General features: G+C 50.2%; 1 protein-coding gene across 4 annotated transcripts in view; it reads right to left on the reverse strand.

Annotated features, from left to right (window-relative positions):
* SHANK3 (SH3 and multiple ankyrin repeat domains 3) overlaps nt 1-25051 on the reverse strand; it is a 383847-nt gene that overhangs the window by 293713 nt on the left and 65083 nt on the right. For all 4 annotated transcript variants that reach the window (XM_054200170.1, XM_054200186.1, XM_054200177.1 and 1 more), the window contains 2 exons: nt 22550-22621; nt 8672-8780 (listed from right to left, as the gene is read on the reverse strand). In XM_054200170.1, coding sequence (XP_054056145.1) covers nt 8672-8780; nt 22550-22621 — 181 coding nt within the window. The remainder of the gene's footprint in view (nt 1-8671; nt 8781-22549; nt 22622-25051) is intronic.

Consider the following 25051-nt stretch of genomic DNA (forward strand, 5'->3'; position numbering starts at 1 on the left):
GCATTCAGAGAGGCAGAAAACCTCCTTGCCCCACAGCCTTGAGGGCAAACAGCCTCCCTGCGCTTTGCCAATCCCTCCCGGCGCCACAGGGACGTGTCGTGAGCTCTTCTGCCTCTGCCTGCCCAGCGGCACAGCCCGCACCTTCGTCCCTAAATGTCTCCTGGCACACTTCTGCTGAATTCAGTGGGAAAAAGGTGGTTTCCACAATTGCTGGCTGGCCAGGAGGCAGGGACGGCAGGCGGTGATTCCCACCCCCGTTGCACGGTGCCCGTCCAGCCTCCCGCTGGCTCCCGGGGCTGTCCCCTGCACGCAGGCACTGCTCAGCAGCCTGGTCTGCAACAGCTCCCTGCTCCCGAGGAGGGAAAGCCGGCACTCACAGCGCTACTCCTCCTCTCGGGGACCAGGGGGCAACACCGCTGGCCCACGCCACGCGGCTTTGCCATGGGAAGCTCGGCCTCATCTGTGGATCTCCCTGGCCAGCTGGAGGGAACATGTGATCCCAGGGGGTAATTCCCAGGCACCTGTAGATTCCAGATGAGTCTGGATGCAGTAACGGTATCGAAGGCTTCTGTGCTTCAACAGGAAGGCTTCCCTGCTGCCTGCAAGTACGCTTTAAGAGCAAACGTAATGAGAAAGGCAACTCCTACAAACCCAGTCAGGCTCTGTCCAGAACTGTAGGCACAGAAGCCAGCTCTTGAACTACCTCAGCCTTGGCATTATCCAAATCACCAAGGGTCTTCCCCATTCTGGAAGTGGACATTAAGTATTAAATCAATATTCTCCCTTCTCTCTACACCCTTTCTCTGCTCCCACAGGGACTGGCAAGGAGACGGTGTCCTGCAACAAGATTTCACTGGCTTCGTCCTCAGAGGCTCCCTCCTTTCCCAGGTTTCCTGTGTCCGGCAAGTCCCAGTGTCCTTCCAAGTTTGGGGAAGCCAATGGCCTCCTCCTATGATTAACCTTGAGGACTGCACACACTCATTTTAGCAGACCTCCTGTGTTGCAGACTGAGACTTGGTTAAGCCCCTTGAATATAAAACTACAAAACAAAATATTCTTCCATCCACCTCTCATCCATCTAGCTAACATAAAGACAGAGCAGGAAGGACACAGAACAACTACATTTTTACTTTACCATTCACCAAAATAAAACGCTACCCTGCACATATGTATATTTATTTTCTTCCAGGACAAGATGGTACAAAAAAGGATCACAACTGACACGCATCAATCATACTGCTTAGCACGCTCCCATAAAGGGCAGTATGAAAACTTGTACCAGAAAGCAAACAATCTGAGAAAAATAATTCACTTTCTCTCTGCCCAGCGTCCAATTTCAGATAAAAATGCACCGGGCTCTTAACAACAGCAAAAAAGCATTGATAGGAAACAGGGAGAGGCCTCCAGTCAAAGGAGTCAGACACCACACAGATGCCGTACTTTTACGCCATGTACTGCCGTTGGGTTTGTAACACTGAATGTGCCACTGCTGACGTCTGGTAATGGTCAGCGTCACGAAACAGGCATCACTGATAGCACTAAGACCTTTACCAGGAGGTGAGAGGCAATGTCCTTTCTCATCTTGCTTTTCCACATGGATTTGCACACAGAACTCTAAGCTAAGGCTCCATCCATACGCACTGCCCTGGTACAGATGTTCACTTTAAAAAAAGGAAAAAAATTGCTAAACTAAAGAAAAATAGCCCAAATGTATTTATTTTTATAAAGGAGCTATTTGTTTCCAAACCAACTTTAAGGAATTCATATTAAAATAACTATTTTGATACTTTCTGCAGGCTTTAAAATATACCATAAATTACATCAGTGCAGTTTTACATGGGAACACTCCGAAGGCTTGTTAAAATATCCTCTTCCAACTGCAATCATGCTGGCTGAAGAGGCGGCCTCCCCCAGCCTTCCTCCACTGTTGGTTCACTACCCTACGCTCGGAGGGCCTCCACCCCGGCATGCTAGCTCAGCTCTTTACAGGAGTCTCGCCTAACATTTTTCAGTAAAAATGAGCCACTTTTTTTCCCCAAAACTTCGGTTACTTGAATGATTATGTACTTGAGATAACTAATTTCACTTCTTGCAGGGGAACAGAAGGCAGGCAGATTGGAACCAGAAGTCCATGATAAATTCCAGAAACTTTTCCTGATGGGAACCGCTATGTGCCTTCTCTGCTTGAGCTCCACCTCATCAGAAAGGCAGTACAACCACATACGATGCCGCCAAATTCAGTGTCTCGGCTATATATCCAGAGAAGCCCTACAGGTGATGAAACAACAAACAGAGCTAGAGATGACCACATTATAGCAGGGCCCCTATGCTTTGAGGAGGCTGTCTGGAAGAGTCCTTCTTTAAGGAGTCTGAGGCCCTACCACTGTCAGAAAGGCCACTTTTGCATGATTTCCCCCCAGGCAATGCAAAAGTGGCAAGAAACAACAACAGTGACACCCACCAAGCTGCAGACCCATGAAGAGACCACAGGGAAGAGAGCTGCTCGCGTGTCAGTCAGGGATGGGCAACGCACTGACAGTACGGCAGTGTCACCACCCTGCACACAGGGAGCACCAAACCGTGCCAACTGCTGACACCGCCATGAGACCACACCACGCATGGTGCTGCTCTCACGCTCTGCCACACAGGGCCCCTGCCTCCTCTTCATCTTTCATCCAGCAATTCAGGAAGTTCTAGTTTAGTTAAACTTGAAAATAGGACTGCCAAAGCAGGGTTTCATAGGGAATATGGTTTCTTCTTTTCGGGCATGGATCTGTTCCAGCTGCACGAGTGGAAGGGCCATGCCAAGCTGGGTGCTCTATGCTCTCCTTTCTACAGAGGGAAAGAACCAGTCCTGCATATGAAGTGTGATCTGGTGACAAATGAAAGATATGGGCCAGAAGCGCACATTGTACCATCTGAGGTACGAACGCTTTTGGGAGGACAGCTGGAGAGCTCGGCTCAGCAGCCAGCCCTAGAGGCAACCCAAGGAGAAGATCTGCAGGGAGGGAACTGGGGAGACAGAGAAGGCAGGGGAGCAGAGCATCAAGACGGGCAGCAGAACAGGAGCACCAACCGTGACCAGCGCCGCTGTGAGGAACACGGCTGGGAGGAGAAAGCAGTTACTACAGAAACACCCGTGTCCAAAACAAGGCAAAATGGATATGTCAAAGAGGGATGGAGAAGGGAGTTTGAGGTGGTTTTTCTTTCCTAGTCTAACTCTGTATTTATTACTATCATGGCCAGAAGTTAAATAGTTAAAGTAAAAATTAAAAAGAAAAGACAAATGTATTTTATTTTCTATAATTTCTATTTGCTTTCAGGAAGACCGTACTTCTCATATTTTATACGCAGATTCATGAGAGGCTCGGGTCCTGAAAAGCATCACCAAGAAAGACTGTTCTAAGCATGAGACCAAAACAGCGGACAGTCTTCCTCAAGCTGAACCCAGAGGGATGGGGTCCAGCCCCATGTGTGAGTGCGGGTACATAAGCCCCCCCCACCATTAATGGAGACACAGTGACAAGTCGGTGGAGCACAGCCGAGCCCTCCTGCAGCAGCCGGCGGGTGGGACTCAGCCGCCCCAGCAAGGACCCGTCTGGCACGGCAGGCGCCGATCCCACCCGATCCCACAGCTCCCCTGCCAGCCCCGCTCCGAGCCTGCCAGCTCCACGCGGACGTCTCGCACTCCCCAGTCCAGGCGACCGACTCCAGCCTCAGGGCCGGACACTGCAATGTGTCTGGGTGCCCTTCACCGCCATCTGGAAATCTGGCCAAGGGAACGGGAACCACGCAGCGCCACTTGCTTTTACACAGAAGCTAAGGACAGCCCACAATTTTCCTTTAGTGCTGGATGAGCCTGTGAAATTAAAGGGCAGAAATTGTACTCATCCCAGAGATCCCTTCAGTCCTACAAGCACGACAAGGCATCCGGCAAAAAACCACTGGAAGTGACTCACCAGCCACAGGATGGGAGCAAAACCGGGATGTTCCGTCCCATTCTGGAGGATTCTCAGTGAATGACCCAACCGGCACTTCACCAACCCAGAGGTGAGATAATGATCTTGGCTGAGGAATAGGTAGAGCAATTAGGAAGACTTTTAACTAAGAACACAAGCAAAATGATCCCAAAGAGGGAAGCACAGCGCAAATGCACCGTATCAGAAGTAATTAAAGCCGTTTGACAAAGAGTGTGAGGAAGATTTTTTTCTTCTTCTTTGCTCATTGCAAAATGCTAAGAGGCTGGAAAACACGAAAAAACATGGACTGCTTTTACTGGTAATAAGAGTTGTGATACAATTGTCAGTTCTGAAATCTGTAGACAATTACACCATTTTAGAATATTAAGGATGCCTGATTGTTACGAGAATGAGAAAGTACTGAGTGGACAAGGAGGACCAGAGAAAGAGTTTACATCAGAATCTCATCATCTATCGTATGGCCACTGATTATTCATAATAGGACTTCGAATGCATGTGGATTAGTGTCTGAAGTAATAAGTGAAAAGGTTCTTCATAAGATTTTGTTACAGGCCACTAAAGAAAAAATGCATTAACTTCTAAGTGTTTATCTCCAAGTTGTATAAATTGTCATTTGCACTATTGGGGCAACTTCACTGTGAAGGAAAACGCTGGGTGTCCCAGCCAGTGAGCAATAAAATATCATGTCATTTTCTAAAAAACAGAAAACTGGTCAGTTTTCTATAGATACAGTTTCACTCCAACATAAGGGAATGCTACCTTGGATCTCAATATAATAAATAAAAATCTGCTAAGTACGTGACTGCTGTCTAGTCTACTAGGGATGACATGGAAAGAAGAAAATCCCAACTAGCCAGGTGAGTATTTGATGATTCCTAAGGGAATAAACCAAGGTAAATTAGATTAGGTAATTGATCACAGGAAATGTGGGAGGTTTAAAATTAAAAAGAGAAAGTAAAAGATGACTGGGAAAAGGTGACTTTAAGACTGGGAAGTCTTAAATAACAATTTCTGTGCGACCCTGAACTACAACTCCATAAATCAAAGCGGAGAACCGCTGCCACGTGCCCTGCCAGGTCAGCAGGGAAGTGACAGCAGCAGTTACAAACAGAGAGAGCTCACACAACAGGACATCATGGAGGAGACAGTGCTCAATATGAATGGAAAATTAGAAAACGAAGGATAATAACAAGAACAAATGACACAGGAGTAAAGCAAGCCACCTTTCGTCTGGCAAAGGATGCTCAGAGAGGGGTTTTGTTGCTGCTGTTTAAATTTGGTAATACGGAAATGACTTCCCAGACCCTGTGCAAGCCAGTCAGTCACTAGGCAGACAGCGTAGAATTGCTAATAAATACAGATGGCAAAATGACCAATAATTTATTTCTTATTTTCTTGCTGTGGAAATACAATTGTTTTCCTTCCATTACTAAATAAGTATTTTTGGCATGAGCTACCCAATACTGGATAAATTGTTTACTTCTAGCAAATGTTGTGTATCATCCTCCTTATCTTCTCCCTGAAGATCTTCCTGGTCCAAAAAATGTTAAATTTTGAAACATTTTGAAATATTGGGACATTCAAAAAGACCAGAAGAACAGCAGTGTCAGGCCAACATTCAAAAAGAGGCAAGCAAAACAATCCATGAAACTACAAGTCAGAGAAGTAACGCCGATCCTGGGAAAATGCTGGGAAAAGTGATTTGGAATTTAACTGACACAGCATTAAAGAATACCTGTATTATTAACATAGCCCAATCAAGCTTTAAAGTAAATAGGCCTTCCTACTCAAATGTAATTCCTTTCCTTGGTAAATTACAAGCCTGATTGATGCAGATAACTGCACCGATGTAAGACTCATGCTTGGCTGAGTCCTACATGATATTAAAAATGAGTGGTGTAAAATGTCAGCCAGGCATGTTCCAAATGAACAAAAATCCAGCCGAAGGGCAGGAGGCGGGGCGGTCACTGGGAAACGTGGCTGACCGCGTGGGCACTGAAGGTGCTCTTCAGGGTGTTGGAACTTGACTCTATTCTAGATCCTCAACAATTATCCTGAAGTAAACACAAATCTCTGATCAGATTTGTAGACAGCCCACGGCTTGGAAGAGTGGTAGGAGCAATCAGGGCTGGGCAATCCCGGGACTGGAAACTATGAGCAGGGAGGCCCTGCAGGGTGACGCCTTTGAAAGACCAGGCTGCTTGGGAGGTCAACAGGAAGGAAAACAACCTCCCCAAAGCAACCCCCCCAAGCAATGGACCGCTTAGTGGTTCCCCTTCGTTCAGCCCAGGCACCCCCGTTAAGGCAGGGGCAGGACAGGAGGCAGGAGGAGGAACGGGAAGGGGATTCCTCCCGGTCCCTCCACCTATCAGGACGTAACATAGGGTCCCATCCCAGAGCCTTGCGGTCGCCGCCATCCTCCCAAACGCTGTCCCGGGAGGCTGGAGAGCGGGGACCTGCAGGGAGAGCTGCGCCTGCCCAGGACGGGGGCAGTGGCAGGCAGCACGCTGTCTGGTACCCGTGTTCTTAAAAACCTCCAAAAAATGGAGTAGTGACATATAAGTCACAAAAATGACAGGAAAACTGGAGAAAATACCTTCAAATGAAAGACTGGAGGAGTCTGGCCTCTCTTTAATTAAGGAAAGGAAGATTGAATGTTGACTTGATTACCATGTATAAATACCTTCATGTGAAGGCATACCAGGTACTAAAGTGCTCTTTAATCTAGAAGATAAAGTATAACGACAGCTGGAAGCTGAAGCATACAAATTCAAATGAGAGATGAATTTTAAACCGTGAGGCTGATTAACCAAATAACGAAGGAAAGGCAGGGATCTTCTGTTCCCTGAATCAAGATTGATGACTTTCTGGAAAACATGTTTAAGCTTTACTTAGTGAACACACACACAGAGGGTGAAGAGCATCCTGCAAGATACAGGAGGTTAGGTCGGACAGTACAACAGCTCCATCTGGTCTTAAATTCCAGGAACCCATGAATGCTAAGCAGCAGTTTTATGCCATTCTTTCAAGTTCACAAAACAGGTTGTAAAGCAAGCAGTAATGAACTGGTTTTGCACAAGAATTAGGACTCCAGAGTGAGGTGTCCAAGACTCCCTCTGCTCTAATACTCTATTTTCGCATCTCGCAGCATCCGCTCTGGTTTTGCCCTCAGTTCTGAACTGGATCCAAACGACTATTTGGGTGAGGTGTTTTTCCTTCTTTCCCCTCTGCATTTAAGAGTCTTTTCAGTACTCAAGAGCCTGCTCCTGTAAGTCTCTACCCTTCTGTGAAATAACATCTGGGTTCAACCCATAGCAGATCCAAAACTCTCACAGCATCTTTTCAAGCAGCTCTGCAATATAATACACTCTGGAAAGCTGAATCAGACTTTCTTTATGAGAGGACTTTCTTTATAAGGAAAGATCCCTCAAAATGCTTGTAAGCTCTTGGTCACAAATGAAAACCTCGTGGAGCTGCGCTATTTGGACATGCTCCAGGGCAGACTGTGACCGCGCTCGCATGCTATCAGCTATTTTTCATATGAGCAGTTGTTCATCAGGACACTGGCAGGTTCAGACGGAGGGGCTACGCCAGCAAACCAAACAGTATAAACATTCCTGGACGCTGTTCAAATGGTTCTCGCCAGAGTTTGGCTGCACCAGCTCTCACCTTCCCCGTTCAGGAGCTGGCAGAGGCCGTTCCCACAGGGCGGGTCAGATGCAGCCACGCTATCTGAGAGGACAAGAGAGGTTTAATAGCGTGACCGACGTCACGCTCTGCCACCTGATGTCGGTGCTGAAAAATGGTCTGGACCCACCAAATTTCCAAGTGCAGAGGTAGCCAGTGTTTCAGAAACAACCTGAAAAACCATCCAACTGAACCAGAAACACAGGAAATTAATCATCAGATTGGAGTCTCCTCATGGGTTGGAAATGTGCCCATGATTCACACACAGAAGTCCAACTCTATAATAAATACTAATAAACTGCATTACTTGAAAAGAGGAACAACTAAAGCAGTAACTCCTCTCTCAGAACAAGACTGTGAGACTTCACAGTGGGGGGAAAAGGGGAGAAACCCTCCCTCGCTGCCCCATCAGTAAGGAAGACGTGCTGGAGTGTGATCTCACTTCTTACAGCCAGGAGCCTGCAGAGAGCCCACCAGCCAGCACTCCAGTGACCAGACCTACTGGGGTGAATTTTGCTCACATAGACAGGAAAAAAAAAAAAGAAAAGAAGAGAAAAAAAAAATAAATTGAGGAAACCAGCGGCTAAGATTTGATTTTCCTGATCCCCAAAAGACTTAAGCGTCCTGACTGCTTCATGAAGAGATCCTCAGGCAGCAATTTGCATTCGCCCAACTTGCCAGTCTCACAGAGAGCCTCATCCTCCCCAGAACGCCACCGAAAGCTGCCTGGCCCCACCGCTCTTTCATTTTATGCTGTATTCCCAGACTCTCCCAAGAGCCTTCTGTAACTGCATGCTCCCAAGTCCCAAAGCATCATAAGAAGACACGTTACTGACAAATTCAGCTTACATTCCTCTCTTCCAAACCTCACATTTCAGACAAAATATAATTTGCTACATCTCCCCAAAAACAACCACTCCCCCAGATTCCCACTGTGTCCTCTGGACACTCTCTCCCCAAACCCTGCTCCGCCACCCTCCCCTCTCTGGAGAAGCCAGTCTCACCTCCAGTATCCGGATCGTGAAAGTTGGGGTCCAGTCCCTTCTCCAGCAGTCTGCAGACCTTCTCCGCATTTAGCATCTGCACGTACTCCATGAACTTCTTCAGATTTGCCTGCAGCCATGACACCCCAGGAAAACACACAATACACAGTGTTAACACCCCAATATGAAGAAAGAAGCCACCAGAGGAATATCCCCATTCGAGAGACCCAAGGCAATCAACAAGAATAACACGGCAGCACCCACCAGAGGCCAGGGCACACATTCATTCCCAGACCGTGTTAGAAATATGACGCAAAACTACATGGGACATGGTCCTTCCGTCCCTCTCCTCAAGACTGGGATTGCTGGATCACCCCTTGGAAACCGCTGGGGGCTGTCATCCACCACCCTCTGCCCCACCGCAAGTCCCCTGCTAAGGCACTTTCTGTTCGTACACACACCTTGCACGTGCCTGTGACACGGACACATCCACAGACACGTAACGTCACCCACTTGCCGCAGCACGGCGCTGGCTGTGGGAGGTGCTGAGCAGCATCCCAGCCACGGCAAGCCATACTGCCCGAGGGTCACCCGCGTCTCACCGCAACGGCGTGCACGTTGTGCTGTGTCGCAAACTCATTTGAAGGGCATATCACCCCCCTGCCAGCTGAACTTAAACGCTTCTGAGGAAAGACCAGCCTACCCAAGCACCGACTATTGTCGTATGGTGCAATGGGTACAGCTGCCACGCTGTCTGCTGCAAAACTGTGCCTTATTCTTGGTGTAATTTTCTGTCTTTGGCCAATGACCAAAACTTGTTCTCCTGAGGGGACTGAGTGCTCAAAAGACTCTCCTTTAAGCCCGCCTGGTTGGCTTTTTCCCTTTTTTCTCTTTGGATAGCTATACTTGATGAATACATTATTTTATTAATTTCTAGACTCTAGAGATTGCAGCTCTGCCAGGCAGGCAGGCAACACTTGGGCAGACTACGGTTTGAAAACACCCATCTCACGCACATTTCCAGTCCAGATTTTCAGACCCTTGATTGCAGGTTGCATGGGTTTTTTTGAGTTTATTTTCATCAAACCTTGCAGTAGCCGTTTTCAGGGAAAGCACTCTAGAAAGTGTCTGACACAGCAGAAATTGTGCAATTAGCTGAGGGAAGTCTCTGGGAAAAGCTCTAACAAATTGGTCAAGCTGCGTCCAACAGTCAGGGAACTGTTCTTGCTCCTGTGAACCTCTGCACAGCTCGCTGAACATGTCTGAGCAAAGCAGATTTTCAACCCAGAAAAAAACCCTCAATTTTCAACATTTTCCCCTAATTTGATATAGAAAAAATATTTTTTTTTATGAAGCAAAATTACTTCCAAGGTGATTCACTTCAAATTTCATTTTGAAGATTTCCAGTTGGAAAATAGAAAAAAAGTATTCTGAAAAATACCAAACAGGATGTCGAAACATGTCCAACTCCTTTCAAAGGCTTCCTAAACCAAATTTTGTCACATATTATTTTGCCTAATATTTTGATTTTGTCAAAATGTAATTTTCTAAGGGGAAAACTTAATACTTTTAGAACCAGTTCTACAGAGGAGCCTGCAAATCCCAAAACTTGGGACCCACAAAGTTCATCTGTGCTATTTCTCTGACACGCTGAGGAGACCGTAGTAAGAAGTCAGACAGAAAATATCACCAAGATGAAACTTTCCAAGGCTGAGACAAATTGATGCTGGGCTGGGAACCCAATTTACAGCAAATTCAGTGTGGTGAGTCTGCAGAACCCAACCCAAAACATATCGCACATTTTTTCTAAGATCAGCGCCATGGAGCCATGCCATGAACGAGCCAGGTCACGTATTTAAAATTGTATAGCCATCTTTGTGCACCACCCCCTGCAACACTACTCCATCCCAGCAGAGCTAAGTAGCTCAGGCAAAACCCTACAGTAACGCAGCTCCACAGCATCCACACCAGTACTCAACCTGCTCGCTCTGCTGTCTGCAGCGATAAGCAGATGCCTGCAGCGATGCCGATGCCACAGGAACGCACAAGATAATGCACAAAGCCACAAACGCGCAATTCAGTTACAAGGTTCACTCCCCTTCATGCCCCAGGGAGAAGGGTGCCGTAAGGCAAGAGCCAAAAAGAGCAGGGATTCACCGAGGACTGCTAACGCCACAGCTGATCCCTTGGTGCGGAGCATGGCCCCCTCCCCGTCCCGACCACCCTGCCCATCCCCAGGTGATCCCTCGCATCCCTCAAGACCGCACCAGCCCAGGCTGCCGGGACAGACACAAGACAACCGCAGGACAGTGTGCACGAGCAAGGAGAAACCACTCTGAGGGTAAAACAAGTGATGGGTCACCCGCACCGGCAGGTGCTGGAAAAGTCTACATGCAGATTCCCACAGCACCAACGCTCTTGAAACGGCAACTGGCATCAGCTGCAGCAGGGCACAAGCACTGCCTGGTGTTACTTCTCCCCCAAATCCCCTCTCGCCTCACAAGTAACTGAAAGCAAAATCCACCTCCCGCTCAGTATCGCTTCAGCTACTGCACAAGTACAGAAACACTGAAGGAAATCACAGCTGCCTGCCAGCAATAGCACAGACGGGACTTGACAACTCCAGCAACCGCCTCCAGGATGCCATCCCAAAATGCATCTTCCCAACCATCACCCGATTGCGCAGGTTTAACCCTGTTCCTTCCACTCCCGTTTGCCTACATGCTTCATCTGCTGCCAGCAGCCGTTCAGCAGACAATGCTAACCCAACCCAACCGATGATACTCCACGTGGCCCCGCTAAACCCATGACGAAGAATAGCACTGCCAGTCCCACCAAAAACCACGCCAGCGCTCGGGGAACACATGGAGGCATGAGCCAAAGAAGGGACCCCCACCACATGTCCCAACCCCTCGATGCTGACAGCCTCTGCCCACACAGGTCCCTGCGCCAGCAGCCTTCACGGGGCCTCCAGGGACAGAGCGGCACTTGGGTGCGCTCCCGGCAGAGGCAAATGCCGTACCTCTGCCACGCCACGGCGGCTGGCGGCAGTCTCGCTTCTGTGCTGCTCTCAGACACAGCCCAGGCACCAACCCCAACTTCTGCTCCTGAGGGTCTGCCAGTGACTCTCATTTACACCCCAGAAATGCATCCTACCCAGACCATCAGCGTCCAGCAGCAGCATGCTGGTTTATGTCTCCACTATTCTAGCTGCTCAGGAATTTAAAACATTTTTTGACAGTAGGAAGTCAATGCACTCTGTCAACTTTTAATGGTACTTTTTGAATTTAGAAAGGAAACTGAAGAGAAAGTACACAAGCGAAAGGAGGATGCAGAGAGAGGTATCCTCAATACCGGGATGTGTTCTCCTGCTGTAGATGCGTCATCACGGTCCCGTGCACCACACAGGCATTAACGGGTCTACGCATGGAATTTCCCTTTGGGGGAAATCAATTACTACCCTGCATTTCCAGATGAAGAACAAAGAAGGTTCACCTATCCAAGGTCTCGGACCAAATCCACAGCAATACTTCAAAAATTACTGATAAAGTTCAGAGACTTAACCAGTTAATTTTCACATAGAAAAATGTTCTCTTTCCATCAGTTTGTAGCGGACGACCTGCTCTGTAGCATGCTCCAGACCAGCTCAGTGCCCATGTAAAGAGGTTGCTGCAATCCACAAACTTAACGCTATGGGGAGGGGGTAGGACAGCAGCACAATGACTTCTGCGCCTCCCTTGCCCAGTTCTGCTCCTCCGGGTTTGGTCCTAGACCTGAGGGGACAACAAAAAAGCCTAAGAAAACCAAGAATATAGACAATGTAAAAGACTATTACCAGAGTTATAATGTTAACGGTGTTACAAGAATCCCCTGCCCAGGATTTCGGTGGCAGCCTTGCTCCACTTACAAACTACATGAAATAAGGCACAAGAAGGAAAGAGACCAAAATAAGCAAAAAGAAAAACGAAGATCACAACCTAGATGGTGCCTCTGATCAGGTTTACCACCCGGCCTTACGAAGAGCTGTGTTAGTGCAGCGGAGGCAGGGGGCTGTGGCAGGACATGGCCGAGCAGCCAGGAGTGGGGTCACCGTATGCGTTTCACTGCCAAAAGACAGCGGGTTTGGAACACGCATTTGGGTGCCACAGCAGCAAGCAGAGGGACCACAGCAACTCGACTGCAGGCATGGGGAGCAGCAGCGTGTGCAAGCGGAGCAGCCCAACGCTTCCCATTGTCAGACAGTTTTCAGTTTCTTATTCTTTACCAACAGAGAGGTATATAGTTAGCTCAATTAAGCTGTTTTATAGAATAAAGCTAGAGAAAAATACGTTGTTTCATTCAATATTTCTATGACCACAGAGAGAGAGGGAGAGACTGCCATTTCCATACACAGATTCTGGGGAGGCAGCCTGCTACTTCCCAGATACCTCTACAGTGCTACATCAATAGCCAGATTTGGGAAATGACAGAACTTGGATTGCGTAAAAGAACAAGAAATTGCTAATTCAGACATCCTGGTCACTATACACTTGAAACTATTCCGTCAAGATGCAGGGACTCTCTTTCTTGGAGGGCTCTCATGTATCTTGCCTTTGCAGCTCAACAACTGGAGAACCGCAACGTCCTGTCAAGCTCCCTGCTCCTCCTGGGCGTCCTTCAGGGTCAGTGGCAGCAGCTGCGGCAGGACTGGGGACGCTCCATTGAGGAACCCCAGCTCTGCCGAGGCACCTGCCGACACAGGGGGTGCGTGGTCTCCCCTTGACAGTCCCCCATCTGCTGTTTCAGCCCATTCCCAGGAGACCAGTGCAGCCAGGCCCGAGGAACTCAATAGAATTATAGAATCATAGAATCGTTTAGGTTGGAAAAGACCCTTGGGATCATCAAGTCCAACCATCAACCTCACTCTGCAGAGTTCTCCCTTACACCATATCCCTTAACACCACATCTAAACAAGTCTTAAACACATTCAGGGATGGTGACTCCACCACCTCCCTGGGCAGCCTATTCCAGTGTCTGACCACTCTTTCTGGGAAGAATTTTTTCCTAATGTCCAGCCTAAACCTCCCCTGCTGCAGCTTGAACCCATTCCCTCTTGTTCTATCGCTAATTACCTGTGAGAAGAGACCAGCACCAACCTCTCTACAATGGCCTTTCAAGTCATTGTAGAGAGTGATGAGGTCTCCCCTCAGCCTCCTCTTCCTCAAACTAAACAGTCCCAGCTCCCTCAATCACTCCTCATCAGATTTATTCTCCAGGCCCTTCACCAGCTTCGTTGCCCTCCTCTGCACTCGCTCCAGCACCTCGATGTCTCTCTCATATTGAGGTGCCCAGAACTGGACACGATACTCCAGGTGTGGCCTCCCCAGTGCTGAGTACAGGGGGACAATCACCTCCCTCCTTCTGCTGGTCACACTAGTTCTAATATAAGCCAGGATGGCATTGGCCCTCTTGGCCACCTGGGCACACTGCTGGCTCATGTTCAGCCGCTTGTCAATTAGAACCCCCAGGTCCTTTTCTGCCGGGCAGCTCTCCAGCCACACTGCCCCAAGCCTGGAGCGATGCATGGGGTTGTTGTGGCCCAAGTGCAGGACCTGGCACTTGGCCTTGTTGAAGCTCATACCGTTAGCATTGGCCCATCGGTCCAATCTATCCAAGTCTCTCTGTAGAGCCTCCCTGTCCTCATGGAGATCAACGCTCCCGCTTGGCTTCATGTCATCTGTGAACTTGCTGATGATACACTCTATGTCCTTATCAAGGTCATCAATAAAGATGTTAAACAGAAATGGTCCCAACACCGAGCCCTGAGGGACACCACTTGTGACCGGCCGCCAGCTGGATTTAACTCCATTGACCACCACTCTTTGGGACCACCCATCCAGCCAGTGCTTGATCCAGCAGATCGTATGCTCATCCAGGCCATGAGCCGCCAGTTTTTCCATGAGAATTCTATGGGGGACAGTGTCAAATGCTTTTCGAAAGTCTGGGTAGACAACGTTTGAATCAACACTAAGCATGGCACGAGTCTGACCAAAGAGCTTAACTGAAACCAGAACAGCGCTGTGTGGTGCAGCCCAAGCGGCATGGCCATCCCCCCCATGGCACGGCCATCCCCACCAGCCCCCTCCTCGCAGTGGGGACACAGGAGCTCTCGGGGACCTGGTCCCCACCCGGGCACCACCATGGTCACTGCAGCAGCCCCCGGCACTGCGGCACACGGGGCTGTGCCAAGCCAACAACAACCCGATCCCAGCTTTAACGTTTTCACTGACATAAGATTTCAGTTACACTAAAGGTGTCTCCCGTCTTCAAAATGCACCTGGTTAACCTGAGTTTGCAGCATGACAGCTGATGCGGACGTCTGTATTTACAAGCATTTATAAAAATGTATTGGTTAAATGGCCCTTCTGCCAACAGACATGAATTCAAGCATGCTTTTTCTGAATCATTCAGAATCAGAAGCAAAACATACTTAGCTTTTGAAATCAACTCAAACACTACAAATGTGTCACAGCCATGTCCCTTGCTGGGCACATTATATCCACTTTTCACAATGAAGCCAACGCTGGTATTTACATTCTTCCATGTCGGTTTTTCAGCTTACACTGCATAGAAAAGCTTTCCTATCTGATTGTTTTCCATTTCAATTTAGCTAGAAACACGGAATATTTTCCTTGTTATTTGGACTGATTCACTCAAAGCTGAAAGGAGATTTGAGAACTGAGAAAGTAAGGAAGCTTGTTTTCCTCCCCCAATCTATGAATAAAACCCTGGTGGGAAAGGAATGAGATCTCATTATTCTAAGAACTTGAGGGATTTGGGGCCAGGTTTTCAAATGTATTAAGGTGACTAGACATGAAGAGAGAGAGCAAATGTCAGACTCCCACTGAAATGAAGGGGAGCTAAGCAGATGCCTAAACCGCTTAAGCAATTTTGAAATCTCACTAGATACTTACTTATTTTCTGGCACTTAAATACCTTTGAGAATTTGTGATGAGAACCACTCATACAAACCAAATCTCCCTTTGTTTAAAAGATCAGTCAGCTTTAAATACAAAAGATATGTACTGATAAGTTTACTTTTTGTCTTCTGTGTCCAGTACATTCAAAGCAACATTTATTTAAGTGATAAAGACACAATTTTAAATGTTATTTTGCTTTAATTTTAATTGAATTTCATCTTTCATCCAAATGCAGTTTGATAGAAATCAAAAGAATAAAAAAATAATCAGAAGCCAGTAAAGGCATCGCATCCCATTTTCTATATGCAAAAATTAAAACCTAAATGTATTTATACAAACCTATCCGACTGCTTAAACAAACATTCATAATGGATCTTCCCGTGAGCGAAAGCACCGTATTTAGTGTGAAGACTATGGCAATTTGCAAATCGATATGTCTGAATGGCTATGCTAACCAGAGCGAAGCAAGCTTTCTCTGGGGAGGAAAAAACCCCAACAAGAACTCACACAAACGAAACCAAAGACCCGAGTAAGACTCCCCGTGGCTCTTTTAAGGGGTGTTTAAAGTCTCTCCTTGCCCCGGAGGCACAGCCCGGGCCGGGGGCTGCCGGGACCCCTCTTGCCCCACACTGGGGCCAACGAGGTGATTAAGGGAACTGCGGCAGAGCTGAGCTCGCACCTCCGCCTCCCGCCTGCTACCAGGAAACCCTCTGGGAAGCGATCCCTGTCTTTGGGACCTTCCCTCTTGCAGGTAAGGCTGCACTGCTCCCCGAGGAGGAGGATCCCGTGAGAAGAGGCAGGAACCAAAGCCTGGGTCTGCCCTCACCCCTTGGCCTGCAGCCACCGGGGCAACTGCCCGGGGGGCACCTCTGGTGCTTTAGCTCTGTTCACATCTCGCCACCTGGAACGCCCGCCTCAGCAGATGACTCCTGAGCAAGTTTGAGAGACTTCTGTTTGCTCACAAGTGTGAGAAGGACATTGACACTGGAGAGCACCCGGGGATGGGGCCTAGCTCTGCCGTCCAGCTGGCAGCCGCCCTGCCACAGTCCATCATCCTCCACCAGCACCAAACTGCAAGAAAAATCAACACCCTCCAGAAAAGAAATGCTCATTGAGAGGAAACTGGTGCGAGGGAACAAGCTTCTCTCTCTTGAATCAAAATGAAAGAAAACAAATGAGGTATTCTTCCTGCAGAGACATTATTCTGCCACTGGCTGCTCACTGCAGGCTGGGTGCTGGGGGAGCAGCCGCAGGCACTGGGCCCGGGCGCTTGGCACGAGCGGAGAGACAGCACGTCCCCTTCACGCCAAGCGCATGATGATGTTTCCAGCAATTTCAGTAGCAAAGAAAGACTAATCCTTTCTTGGGGTCCAGTTTGTTCCAAACAGCAGCCGTAATTAAGACAAAACACCCGCTTTCCAGAGCATGGTGGCTGCCGCGGGGTCACAGGCCCTGGAAGAAGCTGGGGAGACCAACCTCCTCCCTCGTGCCGGCCGTTGGACAAGCTCTCGCACACGCCATTAGGCAGCAGCAAATGGACACCGCATTGATTGCCACAGAAACGTCAAATAATCAATTTCATGACACACCGTGACAATGTTTAACGGCTGCCTCAGAGGCTGGCTCAGTGCATCTCCACACCGGCCTGGAGCACCTCCAACACGCGCAGGACGGAGGCCGTGGGACGCTGTTGGGAAGCACCGGCTTTGGCCGGGATAGAGCCGTGTTTCTTCACAGTAGCTGGTAGGGGGCTCTGTTTGGGGTCTGTGCTGGAAACAGCGACGGTAACACAGAGGTGTGTTAGCCAGCGCCGAGCAGCGCCTGCACAGCCCCAAGGGCTGCTCTGCTCCTCACCCCCTGCCAGCGAGGGGCTGGGGGGGCACACAGCCGGGAGAGCTGACCCCAGCTGACTAAGGGATGTCCCAGACCGCAGTGCGCCATGCTCAGCTGGGGAAGGAGGAGGAAGGGGGGATGTTTGGAGTGATGGTGTTTGTCTTCCCAAATCACCGTCATGCGTGATGGAGCCCAGCTGTCCTGGGGATGGCTGAACGCCTGCCTGCCACGGGAAGCAGTGGATGAATTCCGGAGTTTGCTTTGCTTGCGTGTGGAGCTTTTGCTTTACCTGTTAAACTGTCTTTATCTCAACCCACCAGTTTTCTCACCTTTACCCTTCCAGTTCTCTCCTAAGACACACTAAAATCCAGGTCTGCTGTTACCAGAGGGGGATGGTGGGCCAGGAGGGCTGCAGTCACCCAGGGCCACCTTCACACGCCCTCAGCTGTTAGATCCTGACGTCCTGCCCTTCGCCCATTAGTTTGTCTAGGCAGGAGAAGTCAGAGACAAGCGAGAGGCCTCCTGCAGCAGAGGCAGGACGGGCCTCGCTCATGCCCAGCTTTGATACACCAGTTGATGGGGTCCGATGTGTTTCTTGCTGTAGAGGGGGTCCCAGGATGCAGATGGCACTGACGGCAGTGCAAACCAGCAAACAGCAAGACACTGCCCTGTTCTCCACCCTCAGGTCTGAAATCCTCGCTCCAGCCTTGATCGCCTTCAGCCACCGTTAACGCAAAGCCCTCCTCTGGTCTGGGCGCACACAAGCCCTCCGTCCCGAAGGTGGGTGCAGCCCCCCCTCACATGCCGCCTCCACGCGCTGCACCAGCACCCGTGGCCACTCACGCATCCAGCTGCAGCAGCCCGTCTCTTCACAAGGTCCTTCACAGCTTGCATCAGCTCCTCTCCTCCTCCCGGCATCACCATGGCCATGGTGTTCACTCCCCTCACCCATGTGCACCTCGAGCGAAGGTGTCCCCCATGTCCTGCTGCTCCACCAAGCAGTGCCACTGTCCCCTCCCCGCTACAGCCACCCCTCATGTGCTAACCCCAACAGAAATGGTGGTGACAGTCACACCGTGGACCTGCCACGGGTGTCATCCACCATGCTGACATCTTCTCATTACCTCGTGGTGCTCGGCGTTCCCTGCAGCCCCCGCCTGCACCGCCCCAGGCCCACGCCAGGGCTGCTGCTCCTCTGTAACTGTACCGTTAGCAGCACGAGAGGATCGACGTCCGCGGCCAGTGCTTCCAGCTCTACGCTAATGTCAGTCATCTACAACAGTAATGGCATATCTGCTCCTAATAATTACTCTAAGTGTGTTTTAAGTGTGTTGCTTCTTTCCCCTTAAAGGTGGTAATATCCCAAGACTCCTGCTAGCACAATGTCCTTTGTGGACATTTTGGTAAATGCCAAGTTTTTTCTGCAAAGATTTTCGTTTACAATCACAATGCGATTGCCCTTTTCCAACATGCATTTTTTGCACTCCCATTTCTAAATGGTCTACTGCAATTCAGTGGGAAAAACATCTGTAAGAAATGTCACTGCCTGTGGATCCCAAGATGCACAAGGGACTGAGGCTGATTGACTGATTTTAGCAAGTCACTTTGTTATTGCTAGCAATACAAGAAATCAATTTCCCCGCTTCTTAAAACAAGTCCACTGGCACTCAAAAAAGGAGTTATTTTTATTTTTATTTTTCTTATTTTTCTTTCTTAATGGCAGTTAAGAATCATGTTTCAAGGCCATTAAAAGATTCAAGTAGTGTATCCCGCCACTAAAAGTCAGACACTAAACTCTGAGCATTTTGATACTTTGCTCTCATTAGCCACACGCCTAAAGATTTCACACATACCACAACCTCAGGAGTGGTCCCACCATCCTGTTAGATGTAAAGCTAGTCCTTCACAATCCTTTAAATTACTGCATCTCAGAAAAAAAACGGTATTTCACCGCCCAAGCAATTAGGCATCACTACAAATAACAGGGAAGCGTCACGCCTCGAGCGATACGTACGGTCTGCACCACGCCACAGAGACATCCCCTCCCTGCATCTGCTTTCCCAGAAGAAAACACCAACCCCTAAATGCACAGACAAAAGCGGAAACTCACGCGGCAGCCAACCTGACACGCACACCTGTACACGCCTGCAGCGGCGGAGGAGCCAGCCGTTCCCTGCGTTGGCCCAGACACCTCCTGACTGCGCGTTCAGCATGAGGCATGAACCCCCCGCCCAGCCCTGCCCTGCTGCAGCCCCCGCAGCGTCCCTCCGCGGGGTCGGTGGCACAGCAGGAGGACTGTCCTCCCGCAGCCCCTCGCCTGGCACGGCCGCAGCGCAGGCGGCACAGCAGACAGGGCAGAAGCAGGCAGTACCGTGCTCTTCGCTTGGGGTCCGCGGTCCCCAGCAGCTTGCCGGTTTTCCCTCTGCTCAGCCAGCCACCGTCCCAGAGAGGAGCCCATGTCCTGCCGTTCTCCGTCCCCTTCTCACCCTCAAGCCAGCTGCCGGGAAGCTGCAGATGCACGCTCCGCTCTCACCCTCTCCCAGCGAAACAGCCTCGATCTGTGCCGGGCGGGTAAGTCACGATGACGCCGGCTCTCAGCGCCAGCATCACTCCAACGAGTGGCCGGCACAAGCATGTCTCCCCCTTGCACCCCTCCTAGTGCTACCCCCTGCAGCTGCCTCCGCTGCCCCCCTTGCATCGCACCCCTGCCCCGGGGCAGGACGAGGGCTCCTCTTCCACCCCCACAGGCACCACAGCCCGCGGTGCCCATGGGCTGTGGGAAAACACCAGCCAAAGGAAACGCTCATCAGCATCCTCTTGATGGAGGCAAAAGGGAGTGGAGCTGCAGGATCTCACGCAGATGCCATATTTTAGCAGCAAGGGATGATTTAAAAATAAAGAAACAACATGAAGGAGATTTGTTTTTTAAGTAGAAATTAAAGCATGGAGATTAAGTGAATATTTAATAAAGTGCATTTATGGGTACTACATGCTCATAGGGGAAGTCTTCAGATGCTGCCGCTCAGGTCTCCCTGTGGCAGGCGCCTTCAGCCCTCCCTCCGGCAGGCACGGTCTCTCGCTGGCAAGGCTCAGGAGGACCATGATTCACGCTTCCTGGTGCCAGGAAGATGCTAAGAGCCTTCCAGATTTGCTGCCTGGATATTCTTGTGCCACCAGATAGAAGCCTCGTGACTTTAATCTTCGTGAGTCAAACCCAAACCTTAACAGCATTTTGTTTCTTGTTCCTGCAGCTCTGCAAACAGAAGACAGAAGATCTGCTTCTTCCCAAGAAGATTTTCACCTTTGAGGTAGGTCAAGCCCTTGGGAGAAGGTTTTCTTCCCTTCTGCTTTACAACTGTGGCTCCACCTAGCTCAGCTCTTGCTGTTGTACCTCTTCACTGAAAATTTACACCCCTTGCCTCCCTGCCTCTTGCAGAGTAGATGTGGCCAAAAGCAAAGCACCACCCTGCAGACCCATGGCAGGAGCCATGCACAGGCGACCTGTGCCCAACGGCGATGCGGGCTGACAGGGGCTGAGGAGGAGGCACCGTGCTCGGGTGGTTGCCCAGCTCTGGGCACCTCCTGCACGTGTCTTGGAGCTGCCGCTGCCAGGCAAGAGCAGCCAAGAAGGGTCGAGGCAGACAACGGCGTGCGTCCCATCAGGGGCAAAAGGAAAACAGCCAAGGGGCTGCCCAGCCCTCGGCGGGAAGCAGTCACTCTGCACAGGGGTTTTCCAAGGGAGTTTGTGACACATAGCAACAAGAGAGCTAGCAGGGAGCCCTGAGGTCCCATCCAGTCCCACGTCCTTCCTAAACAAGAAGCCCGGAAGCCTCTCTGCATGGCCTTACCCAGCACAGTGCCCTCTAGACACTGGCCATCCCCACGAGCCTCTCCATGCCACCGCTCCCTGCCCCAGCTCTTCCGCATGGACTCTCCCAGAAAACGAGTTTGGTGGGGGCTGAGGGTGTCCTCATGCCACCCAGCAGTTCGAATGCTGCCCAGTGCATGCAGCCACCCAGCTGTGCAATGGCCACCATGCTGCTGGAGCCCACCTCCTTCCTCCCATCTCACAGTTCTCACGTGCCGCCGGCCCCGGCCTCCCAGGAACCATCAAAGTCCCCACGGTGCCACACGCCATCTCAAGGCACAATTATTAGTAGCAGCACAAATATTCTGATGGTCCCAGAACTCTCCACAATCATTGGTCTTAATTTCTTAGGCAAGAAGTGACTTCATGGGACCACCGCAGCTGTCCAGGGAAAGAGCAATGCAAGAGGGTATCCAGCCAACGTGCCCAAGGCCTGGTCACCATTAGCATCCCTGATCCCCTGGCTGTGCCAGCTGGGGTGTCCCTGGCCACAGAGCCCGGTAGTTTTGGTGGCGCATCTCTCCTCCCAGGAAACACCCATGCGTGCAAAAGCACCACTCCCACCACACTCCCTCTTCTCCAAACACCCATACGGCCCATTCAGTTGCTGCACCATTAATCTTGACACATGCCTTGATCACTGCCCGCGACACATGGGGGCTGCAGTAGACCAAGTGTGCTTTCCACTTCACACATGGATCCTACCAGCGACATCCTCACCCAAACACATGGGTTAAAGCCGGAGACAAGGCAGTGAGCCCGTGTGCAAGGCGGAGGCGTGCTGCAGCCTGCCGCTGGGGGAAGGGAAGGCGCGCTCCTCAATGCACACCATTGTGCTCACCAGGCATTTAGCGACTCCTCCATGCCAAAGAATAAAGCTTCTCTTCAGCCAGCCCATCACGTGTTCCTCTGCCTCACCACCCTACAGAAACCTGACCCGGAGCTCTCCCGTAGAGCCTAGTCCAACCACACACCTGCCTGCAAGCACGTGTAAGCAGTGCAAGTCTATCCCTGGGTAGGCACCCTCCCATGGCTCGATGGGGTTCTTCAGCTTGCACCCCCACATAAACCATCTCAGGCTTTGGCAAGCACCATCCATTCCTCGGGAGTGCTTTGCAGTCTGGCAAGCACAGAGGACTGAAACATCCCAAAACCTGGTATCGTCTCTGTGATAGGCCACCATCAGTGCTGAACGTGCTACTCGGGCTTTGAGGTTGCCCAGCTAGACTCCAGCCTTACCTTTGTATGGAGCTTGGCAAACTGCTTGTCATCCAGCAGAGTCTGGGTGTACACACGCCTTTTGTACCGGAACTGCAAGAGGGAAGAATGTCAGATATGAGATGAACAAAACCCACTCAGCATCAAACCGCTCTCGAGCAGCTCCAGTAAACATCAGCTTTCATGAAGACACTCAGTCTAGATCTGAAAACAACAACAGATACAGAATGCACTGCTCTCCATCATAATTTGCTCTAACAGTTAATTGCTTTCCTCACTAAAGAAATTATGACAAGTTTTTCATATGAATCTGTCTGGCTACAGCTTCCAGAAGGTTTGGATTTTGCTCTGCTTCTTCCCAATTAATTAGGGATCTTTCTAATAACAGAATGGTTTTCCCCAGGACGGTTCTCAGGTGATCTCAAGCCGACTCCCCTTTAAGCAGGCTGAGCTCTAAATCTCTCATTGAGGGATCTTCTCTGCTGTTCTCAGATCATTTCTGCTGCCCTACGTCGACAGTCACCCACATGCTGCTCCAATACCAACCCCTTCCACCCCAGCCACTCCTGAAGCCACCTCACCACTTGTCAGGATGCACACTGAAGGATTACAGGGTCATGTTGTGCCACAGCATCACACTGAGAATTGCTGTTAGGTTTCTTGACCAAAAGACTCAAAAATTTTCTTTGGAAGCTTTGTTTTCCATGAGAGTCCTTCCTTAGCAAGCAATCCTTGTCCCTGTATGTTTGTCCTTTGGCTGACTTAGAGCGTATTTTGATGGGACCCCCACTTACCAAATGACCTAGACAACGCAGTTGACATTGTTGTATTCTCTGCCAAACTTCGTGTGAATCAGACTTTATCAGCAATGATTTTACATTTACACCCAGATCTGTGGGGTAACCACATCAAGCTTGACATTGGTCCCTAGGACACCCTATACATCTACCTCTACGCAGAATACAGAGACACGTCTACGCAGTGAGGACCGCAGTGACAGCTGCTTTTTATCATCGCTTAGTTAGCCAGTGGCACTTGTGCTACTGACTTTTTACAGTGCTAATCCTGAACTTGAATATCACACAGAATGATATCAAGTACCCCCAAGCGGCTGCTACCTTTGTATAGTTACCTTTATCAAGCAAAATTACAATTTCCTTAAAGAATGAAATTGGATTTGTTTGACTAGATCTTTTTTCAATGCATTAATTGTATTCTGAGATTTTGAATTGCTATGAACTTAATCCTCCATCAACATTTCGTTATTTCGGCTGGAACTGACACCAAGTTATCTTTGGACTGCAGTTACTAAGCTCATCTCACTTACATTTCAATACTGGCAAAATATTAGCACATTTTCAGCCTATCACAAACTTGTACTGCTGGGCAGATGTTTTCTCACACAACTTTTTTTTTTCTAAATCATTCCAAAGTAAAAACTGTCTTGCCCACTGATTTACAGATGTTGGTCCTTTGAGGATGCTGGCATTGTGAGGGTTCCTCTGTGCGTCCCTACGCAGCCATGCAAGCATCCTCCAGTGGCTCCTCTTCACCCCCGGCACCACGACAGAGGGTCTGCAGACGGGCTCCGCTCCCAGCCCCTGGCCGAGCCAGGGCAGCGCTGCCCTGTGGAGCTGCTGGCTTTCACCCTCCTGCCCAAACCCGCCGGCCCAGGGGACTCGCCCACTGCTGCTCTCCCAGTGACTGACCGTGGGGAAGGTCCTGCAGGGCTCCCGGCAGCGCGGGCAGGGCCAGGGCAGGGCATCAGCGAGGCAGGGATGAGGGAGAAGCCAGGCTGCAGCGACTTTGATACAAGAGCAACGCACGCTGCCACCCCGGGGCAAGGCAAAAACCCCATCCGAGAAGGATTAAGCTGTACAACACATAGTCCACTGCCCAAAACGCAGCAGCAAAACTTCTGAAGAAGCAACTGAAGTGGGCGGCCGACCCTAAGCTAGTCACAGCCCAACGGTTTTGCTCCAACAGCTCACCCACAGACTGGACTTGCATGGGGAGGACATACAGGCATGAGAATTTCCAAATCTCGTTCAAATTTACAACACGTGTGAACTGAATGTGTGATGAGCCAGGGAGATGCTGGGAGGGCTGGAGCCCCTCTGCTGTGGGGACAGGCTGAGAGAGCTGGGGGGGTTCAGCCTGGAGAAGAGAAGGCGCCGGGGAGACCTTCCAGCCCCTTCCAGTCCCTAAAGGGGCTCCAGGAAAGCTGGGGAGGGACTCTGGCTCAGGGAGGGGAGCCACGGGACGAGGGGGAAGGGTTTTACACTGGAAGAGGGAGATTGGGATGAGATATTGGGAAGAAATCCTTTGCTGTGAGGGGGGTGAGCCCCTGGGCCAGGGTGCCCAGAGAAGCTGTGGCTGCCCCATCCCTGGAGGGGTTCAAGGCCAGGTTGGACGGGGCTTGGAGCAACGTGGGCTGGTGGGAGGTGTCCCTGCCCAGGGCAGGGGGTGGCACTGGGTGGCCTTTAAGACCCTTCAACCCAACCCATTCTACGATTCTATGAT

Source organism: Rissa tridactyla, chromosome 1, assembly GCF_028500815.1.
Source record: "Rissa tridactyla isolate bRisTri1 chromosome 1, bRisTri1.patW.cur.20221130, whole genome shotgun sequence".
Lineage (NCBI taxonomy): Eukaryota > Metazoa > Chordata > Aves > Charadriiformes > Laridae > Rissa > Rissa tridactyla.